This window comes from Mandrillus leucophaeus, unplaced genomic scaffold (assembly GCF_000951045.1).
Source record: "Mandrillus leucophaeus isolate KB7577 unplaced genomic scaffold, Mleu.le_1.0 Scaffold539, whole genome shotgun sequence".
Lineage (NCBI taxonomy): Eukaryota > Metazoa > Chordata > Mammalia > Primates > Cercopithecidae > Mandrillus > Mandrillus leucophaeus.
The window spans coordinates 74,879-85,028 of NW_012105797.1; the positions used below are offsets into that span (position 1 = coordinate 74,879).

At 47.1% G+C, this 10,150-nt stretch overlaps 1 protein-coding gene across 2 annotated transcripts in view; it reads left to right on the top strand.

The window, feature by feature from the left end:
* LOC105551920 (adenylate kinase isoenzyme 5-like) overlaps positions 1 to 10,150 on the top strand; it is a 76,468-nt gene that overhangs the window by 45,019 nt on the left and 21,299 nt on the right. For both annotated transcript variants that reach the window (XM_011997358.1, XM_011997359.1), the window contains exon 5: positions 5,369 to 5,560. In XM_011997358.1, coding sequence (XP_011852748.1) covers positions 5,369 to 5,560 — 192 coding nt within the window. The remainder of the gene's footprint in view (positions 1 to 5,368; positions 5,561 to 10,150) is intronic.

Genomic DNA, 10,150 nt, shown 5'->3' on the forward strand with positions numbered 1-10,150 from the left:
GAAACAATACACAAAAATACAAAACAAAGAATAACTAACCATCCAGTGATAATACCTTTAACATTGGATGTATATTCTTGCCATCTTTGTTCTGCCCGTTTTTGCATAGTTAAAATCATACAGAACATAGGAATAATAATTATTTTTTCAGTACTTACAGTGTGCCAGGAACTGAACTCGATGCTTTACACATGCCATTTGATTAATTTTTACAGTCCTACTTAATAGGTGTTAGTACCCCCATTTTATCGATTTTTTTTTTTTTCTTCATTTTTTTGAGACGGAGTCTTGCTCTCTCACCCAGGCTGGAGTGCAGCAGCGTGATCTCAGCTCACTGCAACCTCCGCCTCCCAGCCTCAAGCGATTCTCCTGCCTCAGCAGCTGGGATTACAGGCGCCCACCACCACGCTCAGCTGATTTTTGTATTTTTAGTAGAGATGGGGTTTCACCATGTTGGTCAGGCTGGTCTTGAACTCCTGACCTCGTGATCCGCCCACCTCGGCCTCCCAAAGTGCTGGGACTACTGGCGTGAGCCATTTTATAGATTCTTACCATCTTGAGAAGGGCTCTGTGCTTAGCCTGACTCCCTGGTGTGAAATCGAAATGCTTTCCAGTGTTAAGCCAATCTCATACTCAACAGCAGCCAAATTAGCCACATATTAACAGAACTCATATTAACAGAAGTCATATTAATAGAAGTAGAATGCATGGGTTTGCTCTTGGCTTTTCCCTCCCAAAAGACTCTTAGGTGAAATTCTGCCTTTAGCCAGAATATGTACATAACTCTCGTGGAGGTGGGAATGATGGCTTCACAGTGATCCCTCTGCCTCACTACTCTCAGCCATCTCAAGACACTTCATTGACAGAACCAGTGTTTCTGTTTATAAGTGTATTCTAATCTTCAGAATGAGCTCTTAACACATACACACATATGCACACACGCACAAAGTTTGAGTCTGGCCAAGGGAATGTCCAGTTGGTGTGTTCGAGTTGTTTAGAATTGTGGGCAGCCCTGGAGGCCACATAGGATTTTCCACTTGAGATGTTCTGCTCTCTTCTTCTGGTTCCTGGTTCGCTGCAGAACTTAGAGCTGCGTAACGGCGGTGTGGAGGGAGAAGGTATATATCAATTGAGTAGTATTACTATCGTTAGGGTTGTGTGTTCAGGAATGCTGGAATGACCCAGATATTCCTCCTCTAGTGAGGTTCCCCCAAGGGGACATACCTCAAGGTGAGAGCAAATGAGAAGTAGGCACGCCACCTTCTTTTCAGCCAGGGCCCTTTCCTGCCAGCGTAGGGAGACTCTGGTAGACATGCTGGAGCATGTGACTTAGGCTAAAAGCCTGAGTGAAGCCACTGACTCTTCCTAGACCTAAATCTGACCAGTGGGATACTTTACAGGTCAAAAGATGACTATGTTGCCAAGCCCACCTTGAATAACATTAGCTCCATTTATGTAGTGTTTGAAGTGGATCAGGGGTTTTACATGTACAAACTCATTTAACCCTCACAATAGTCCTGTGAGTCAAACACTATTATTATCCTCATTTTTAAATGAGGAAACTGAGGCACACACCAAGAATAAGATAGTTGTTATTCTCAACAAAGAGAGTTCCTGGATGGCATGCAGAGCTCCTGCCCACTGGTAAACATGGGCTAACACCCATTCTGACTTAATCAGAAGAAAACTAAGGTGGGGGTGGAGTCAGAGGGCAGGAGGGCAAACTTCTCCTCCCGCTCCGCTTGCTGGAATGACCAAAGCAAAACCATGATCACAGCCCACGATGCTGATGTCCTCGTGCTGGTGGGCTGCCGTCATCCCCTAAGGGATGCAAGGATGAGCGTGGTCCCATTAGATCCCAAGAGGCAGCAGAGGCAGCTTCTGAAAACTAAAATAAGTGAGTAGGCACCCCTCTCCACTCGCTCCCTTTCCCATGGCCCTGCTCTTCTCTCCTGGTTCCATCTGGCCCACTCAGCTTCTTGCCCAAGCCTCATTCTGAAGGTGCTGGCTCTCTCCATCAGGGTGAGGTCACCAGGCGTTGGGGTTACATGCATCTGCTTCAGGCCTGTCACTCACTAGTCCCTAATGACCTTGGCAAGGTTAACCTCTGAGGGTCTCCATTTCCTCATTCTTAAAGTGGGAATAATCGTACTTCCCAGCAAGGGTGCCAGAGGGCTTAAGGGATGGCTGTTTGTAAAGCCCTCAGCACAGTGAAGCTTAGCCAGCTGCTGAAATGTTGCTGATGGTGCCTCAGCAGCCCTTCCAAGGGCACTTGTGTTCTAACTAAGGTCCCCTGAAAACCAAAGGCCGTGGAGAATCCAGTGATGCTGGTGGCAGAGCCCTAGGGTGCCAACGGGGTGATGCTGGGGGCAGGCCAATGTCCCGAAGTCTCTGATTCATTCAGCCACCTCTGCTCGCCTGCCTACTTGCTGTTGAAGACTAACCACAGTCCGGTGATAACAGAGCAGAGCTGGGAGCCAGACAGCTACTCCAGGGGACTTTCTAATGATACATAGCAAAGCATTTTGAAAAAAAATTAAATGGTATCTCATTCAAACATTTCAAAAAATTGAGGTTTTAAAAACAAATGGTTCAGGTCACTTCCAAATAGAATAACTGATCAATAGCTTTTTTATATAGGAGGAGAGTGCTGATTCCAGGAGAGAGAGTTTAGGTCAAACCCCCTAGTTTTGGCACAGGAAAATGGCTTGGCAGAGTAGCTTATCACTCTAGGATGTTGTGAAGACTCAGTGAGGGATCTTGTTAAGATGCAGGCTCTAGGCTGGGCGCGGTGGCTCATACCTGTAATCCCAGTACTTTGGGAGGCTGAGGTGGGAGGATCACTTGAGGTCAGGAGTTCTTGACCAGCCTGGCCATCATGGTGAAACCCTGTCTCTACTAAAAATACAAAAATTCACCCGGTGTGGTGGCGCACACCTGTAATCCCAGCTACTTGGGAGGCTAAGACAGGAGGATTGCTTGAACTTGGGAGGCAGAGGTTGCAGTGATCACATCACTGCACTCCAGCCTGCGCTACAGAGACAACTCTGTCGCCAAAAAAAAAAAAAAAAAAACAGATTCTGCTTCAGCAGGTCTCATGTTATGCCTGAGAGTCTGCATTTCTAACAAGCTTCCGAGACATGGTGCTGGTCCAGGGGCCACACTTTCCACATCAGTGTGGAAGAAAAAGCTACCTCTCTGCCCTGTGCTTATTTTGGTCTAAAAGGTCATTTGTTGCCGGCTCCTGCTCAGTGACACATAATCTCTCTTTGTACCTGTGTCCCTGAATTATCTTTCCTGTCCCCACGAGTGGCCTGAAAATGACCCCACAATTGGAAAAATCGCCTGGCTGCCTCATGCAACCCTAACCTGCAGTTCTTTCAGGGAGAACATTAAGCCGCCTCCCAAGCTCGCCCTCTGCTGGTGAACAATGGTCATTTTTTTCCCTAAACCCTCACCCGGCCTTTCTTGCTGCACAAATGCTCTTCTTTTTTTTCCTTCCAATTAATACGGACAGAAGAGTCGCATGACCTATTCCAGAAGTTTATTGCACTGTTGTACATTTTGGAGAGTGTTTTCACCCTGTTCCTTAAAGTACACCCCTCAGAGGAGGTAGATATATGTTTGACCAACACTGTCTGGCAACTCACGATGTTGTGAGTTATCCGTGTTGCCTAAACATCCTCTTCTTGACTGAACTTTGTTCTCATCCCACCCCACACACTTTCTACAGGGGTGGCAAGCCTTCATTTACTCACAGCTCGAATGTGGCAAGGTCACGGGGAGTAATGGTTTCCTTTGATCCAGGGTTGGAGGAGGATGCAAAGTAAGCATGTTCCAGAGACAAAAGAACATTTAAGAGAAGGATATGGAGATGGGAGACTCATACCACAGATCATACCACCATCACTCATTCATTAAAACATTTCTTCATCACCTACTGTGTGCAAGACTTGGGACTAGGAGCGGAGAATTCTTAATCCCTGCACACGGGGAACCTAAGCCTCATAGAGGAAATAAACATAATAGTGAATCGTTAGTGTCTGCCGTATGCCAAGGAGCATACGTACATTACCTTATTTAATTTTATTTCATCCTCACAGCAATCCTATGATCGTCCTCATTGTATGAATGAGAAAACTCAGATGCAGAGAAGTTGAGTCAGACTTCTAGTTAATGAGGAAGTCAGTTGAACAATATGTAAGCCTGGCCCAGTGGCATGTGTGTGTAGCCCCAGCTACTCCGGAGGCTGAGGCAAGAGAATCACTTGAGTCCAGGAGTTCAAGACTGTATAGTGCACTATAATTATGCCTGTGAATAGCCATTGCACTCCAGCCTGGGCATCAGAGCTAAACCCCATCTCTTACAAAATAAAATACAAACTTTAAACAACAATTTGTTATTATCTCTCAAGGTTCTGGAGGTTATGGGGCTCAGCGGGCTGGTTCTCACTTGGGGTTCCTTATGTAATTGCACTCAGAAAGTGGCCGGGGCTGAGATCCATGTCTGCAGCCAGGGCTGGGATGTCTAAAACAGTTGGGGGCTGGTGGGTATCTGCATCCACATGGCCTCTCCACATGGCTAGCTTGGCCTTCCTCTCAGACTGGCAGTCTCAGGATAGTTGGACGTCTTAGGTGGCAGCAGACTCCCTGCTGTAGCGAGTGTTCCACAAAACCAGACAGAAACTGCAGGATTTCTTGTGACCTGGACTCTAAAAGCAGGGACATTGTTTCCGCTATAGTCTGTTGATCAAAACAGTTACAGGTCAGATTCAAGGTGTTTCTGTGTCTCAGTGCGAGAGTAGCTTACCAGTAAAGCGAGATAACGAATTGATGGAGCCCATCCTGGAGACAAGTCGTGACACCAGGGTTTGACCCTAAGCAGCCTGACTCCAGCCTCTAGTGTGCTCAAGCATTATGCCCCACTCCCCTGACACAGTACGGGCACAGCCACAGAATGCCACCTGTGGCTCTTACAAGATATCATGGTGGCTTCTAGGAGAAGTGATTAGCTGTGCCGGTGGTCAGCAAAGGCTTCACATTAGAGGAAACACCCCCTCACACATACATACTCCTTTCTTCTCAGTGCAGAAGACAGACAGTGGCTGCAGTGGGTGGCACATGTGCCCCTGCATCACGTGAGGTGGCCTAAAAGCTGAGGGCGAGAGGCAGCTCTGAGGCAGCGTGTGGAAGGGAACTGACCTAGAAGAGGGAGCTATGGAGTCCAGTCCCAATTGCACCACAGTGTAATGCTGGGACCTTGAGGGGAACCAGAAGGCCAAGAAAGGAAAAAGCAGAGGCCCTGGGCCTTTGCAGAACATCAGCAGGGTGAGGTTTCTGACTGTGTTGTGCTCCACTCCCTTCTCCAGATTGGAGACCCACACTTGGTGATCTGTATGGACTGCTCGGCGGACACCATGACCAACCGCCTTCTCCAAAGGAGCCAGAGCAGCCCGCCTGCGGACGACACCACCAAGACCATCGCCAAGCGCCTGGAAGCCTACTACCGAGCGTCCATCCCCGTGATCGCCTACTACGAGACGAAAACACAGCTACACAAGGCGAGTCGCTTCACTTTCCCCTCTGAAATAAGTCACTTACCTTTTTTTTTTTTTTTTTAAATGAAAAGAGAAAAAGCTGAGAACATTTTAGTTAAGCGATCTGGGAATTAGAACTCTGCGCAGCTGCAGCACTGGGGCCTAAAGGCCTAGCACAGTGGCTCTTGCCTGTAATCCCAACACTGTGGGAGGTCAAGGCGGGTGTATTACTTGAGCCCAGGAGTTCAAGACCAGCCTAAGCAACATAGTGAGACCCCCGCCTCTACAAAAAATCAGCTGGGTGTGGTGGCACATGCCTGTCATCCCAGCTACTCAAGAGGCTGAGGTGAGAGGATTGCTTGAGCCCCAGAGGTGGAGGCTGTAGTGAGCTGAGACTGTGCCACTACACTCCAGCCTGGGCAACAGAGCAAGACCCTGTCTCAAAGAAAACAACAACAACAACAAGAATTTGGACCAAAATATGAATCCCTTACTCTTCACTTTTGTTTCAATCAAAATTAAATATCTATCATCATATAGACCATAAAAAGGTGGTCATATAATTTTCACAGATGACCTTATAGTTGCTGAAAACAACTCCTTTTTCCCAAAAAAAGAGAGAGAGGGAGAGAGGAAGGAGAGAAGGGAGGGAGGGAGGGAGGGAGGTATGAATGAGATGTAAGCTCTGCCACTGACTCTGGACTGTGAGATGATTCACTAGAGCTAAGATTCAATGACTTTGAATTTCTATAATTTTACATCATTCACAATTGGCTGTTGGCTCCTTTGCCTCAATTTCTTGTGATAACCAACATTTTTAGAAGAGGCTGCATATGGGGCCAGGAGAGCAGGTAATTAAGTAAAACAATGAAGATAGTGTGAGGAAACGAGTGTATCAACCTACTGATCATGAGCTCTGTGCTGATTCACCATCAATTTCATGAATTTGGGAAAACTGCCCAGTTCTCATCCTTCCACTCATCCCATAACTATGTGTCAGGCACCCATAGTCCATCCATTGCACTAGTGGTTTGGATGCAAATAAATAAGATTCTTGAATCCTTGCATAGCTTAGGGTTTCACTAGGAGAGAGAGACAAACGTGTGATCACACAATGAGATCAAAGCAAGCACAGAGTGTGTGGCAAGGGCCCTTTCCTCCAGTGTAAGGATCCAGGAAGGTGGCCTGAGGAGGACTCGGCTGAGTCTCTGAAATGGGGGTGCACACCACACCAGAGAAGCCCCAAGTGGTGAAGATGAGGAAAACCAAGTAACTCCATGAGGCCGTGACATAAAGTGCCAAGGAAAAGAGGGATGAGAGATGGAGATGGACAGGCAAGCAAGGACTAGATGAAGGTGGATCATATGTGGGAGCAAATAATTGTCCTGTGAGTGATCGGAACTACCGAAGGGGCAGGAATAATCAGGATTTCCATCTAGAAAGCTCAATCCATCATCCTTCTGGAGAATGGATGCAAGAAGGTAAGGCCAGGAGACCACTGAGAGGCTAGAACAGTATCCAGGAACAAATCCATAAGGACAACAGAGTGAGCTTTTGTCCAGAAACCAAATCCTGAGGACTCGAACCACAGAAGGGAGTGTGGGATCTCTTGCTGTTCACAGGATAGGAGACATCGTCAATAAATAACAAACTTGTCTCTGAGGAAGATACATTACTGATTCCTTCGGGGGAAACCACTGATAATTCTTATCTTCTAACTCTGTTAATGGTCCGCTTTCCAGAATCCTGAGAAACACTGGGTATAGAAGTCTGAAAGATGCCTCTCCATTTAACTCAGAGTGTAAAATATGTGGCATGAGAGCCATCATCCCCCACTTCCGCATCCATGGCCGCCATTGCTAGTTTATCCCAGCACTGTTTCTCAGTAAACAGATGTGACCTGAGAATGTTTGTCAACACAGCACTCCAGGCAGCTACTGCCTATTAATAGGACTTGATGTGCACCTGAGACTTATTTGTTGTGCTTTGTATTACCTCTGACTGCCACATTTTTAAAATAAAGACTTCGATCTTTAAAAACAGGGCCAAGTGCAGTGGCTCACACCTGTTATTCCAGTGCTTTGGGAGGCCAAGACAGGAGGATTACTGGAGTCCAGGAGTTTCAAGACCAGCCTAGGCAACATTTCAAGACCATCTCTCCAAAAAATGCAAAAATTAGCTGGACGTGGTGGTATATCTCTGTGGTCTCAGCTACTTGGGAGACTGAAATGGGAGGATCACTTGAGCCTGGGAGGTCAAGGCTGCAGTTTGCCATGATCGCACTACTGTACTCCAGCCTGGGCAACAGAGCAAGACTCTCTCTCAGACAAACAAAAAACATAAACAAAAAGTGCATTATATAAGAGCAATGTCATAAGAATTCAGGGCTGCAAAGGCCTTTCCAAAATTAGATTGCCTAGTGATTTCTGCCTTTTGAGCAGCCTGGAACATGCACAGAAGTTACCCAGGTAGAAAGATTTCTTCCATCTGGGCACGGTGGCTCACGCCTGTAATCCCAGCAGTTTGGGAGGCCAAGGCAGGCTGATCACTTGAGGCCAGGAGTCAAGACTAGCTTGGCCAGTATGGTGAAACCCCATCTCTACTAAAAATACAAAAATTAGCCAGGCATGGTGGTGCATGCCTGTAATCTCAGCTACTTGGGAGGCTGAGGCAGGAGAATCACTTGAATCCAGGAGGCGGAGGTTGCAGTGAGCTGAGATGGCGCCACTGCACTCTAGCCTGGGTGACAGAGCGAGACTCCATCTAAAAAAAAAAAAAAAAATTCCTGGTGTGGTGGCGCTTGCCTATAATCCCAGCTACTCAGGATGCTAAGGCAGAAGAATCACTTGAACCCAGGAGAAAGAGGCTGCAGTGAGCCGTAATCGCACCACTGCACTCCATCCTGGGTGACAGAGAGCATCCCTGTCTCAAAAAATAAAAAAAAAAAGAAAGAAAGCTATTTCTTCCACTATAAAGATTTGTAAAGGTGGGAAAATTCCTAATTCAGGATTTAACCACTTTTAGAGTTGGAAAATCCCTCTTAGCTCTCTGTTGTATTATTCCAACCCGAATTCTACAAACTCACAAATGACTGCTCATAAGTGCAGGGTTGAGTTCTCAGACAAATCTGATTTCTGGAATCTTCCTTAGAGCTTTCTAAGTTAATGGTGTCCAAAAGACCAGATTGCAACACATTTAAAGATCTTTATTGGCTTTTATTCATGATTCTAGAATTGGGCAGACCTCAGGACCAGAAAAATGTTTGAAGAATAAGCCACATGGTCAAGCAATATTTATGTTTAGAAAACAGAAGCGAGGAACAGAGGTTAATTAGTTACAGCCTTACGTGAATCAGCTGGCCACCTACCACTGACTTAAGCTCAGCTGCTGTAACTACCAAAACTCAGCCATCTGTTACAGTGTGTACACCCAAGTTGTTTGTTTCATTTAGCACGGATGACTCCACGTTGATTGGTTTGGTCTGTTGGGCCCAGAACAGGAGCCTAGTCCAAACCAGTGGCCTCCTACAAATTGTATTTAATGGTGGAAAAGAGGTTTGCAGTCCCCTTTGGCTCATCTCTTCAACTTCCCCTGCATTTTGGAGATGCTGGCAGCTGGGTACGTGGTGAGGTAACATTATGATCCACTGCACAAATAGGTAAAACCTCTCCAGCCCGGACTGCAGAGCAACATGAGCTCCTGCCTTCAGGACTCCAAGAGCCTCAGGGAGGCTGCTTCGTCCCACTGCCTCTGCCCAGGGCCATCCCCTACCCACACAGCTGCAAAGATGAACAGTCCCCCCTACGCACCCAGCATAGAGACAGAGTGTGCTGGGCCCAGGAAGCAGAGATTTGTCTGCAGGTGCCCGTGGGGTTTGCCAGCAGCTAGGACGACAGAGGGGGACTGCAGGAGAAGCAGGGGAGGGGATGGGATTGTTTGCCTCTGGAGAGGGAGAAAGCCGCTGGCCCGTTCTTTGTCTGGCCTCTGGGTTTTTGCCCAGTCCTCTTGCATCAGCTTAATATCCCTTGGTTTCTAAGTAACAGCTTGTGGCCTGCTCCTGTGATGCTGTTTGGACTGTTTGCCCCTCCTCCCTGTTGTTTTACTGGATCCAAGACAGGGCTGCTCACCCAGGAGGACCTCTGGGTCACTTAAGGAGCTTTCTTAAAACTAGGTGGGGCTGGTGAATGCACTTCAAGAAAACAAGTGAGACGAATCAGCAGTTCTGTGAGATTTATTTAGGAATGAAAGCCACAGGGTGGGCCAACTCATGCAGCCCACACATAGGCCAGAAGCACCCCACTCAGGCCTCTACCCAGCAATGCTGACACTGAACCCATCAGCTGACACCCACATCCCCTGCCCCATGACAGTCAGCCCTGTGGCCACCAGCTCGCTAAAGAAAGTGCAAGAAAGTTTCAAACAAAGAGAATTTTTTTTTTAATTTATTTATTATTATTATACTTTAAGTTGTAGGGTACATGTACGTAACGTGCAGGTTTGTTACGTATGTATACTTGTGCCATGTTGGTGTGCTGCACCCATCAACTCGTCATTTACATCAGGTATAACTCCCAATGCAATCCCTACCCCCTCCCCACTCCCCATGATAGGCCC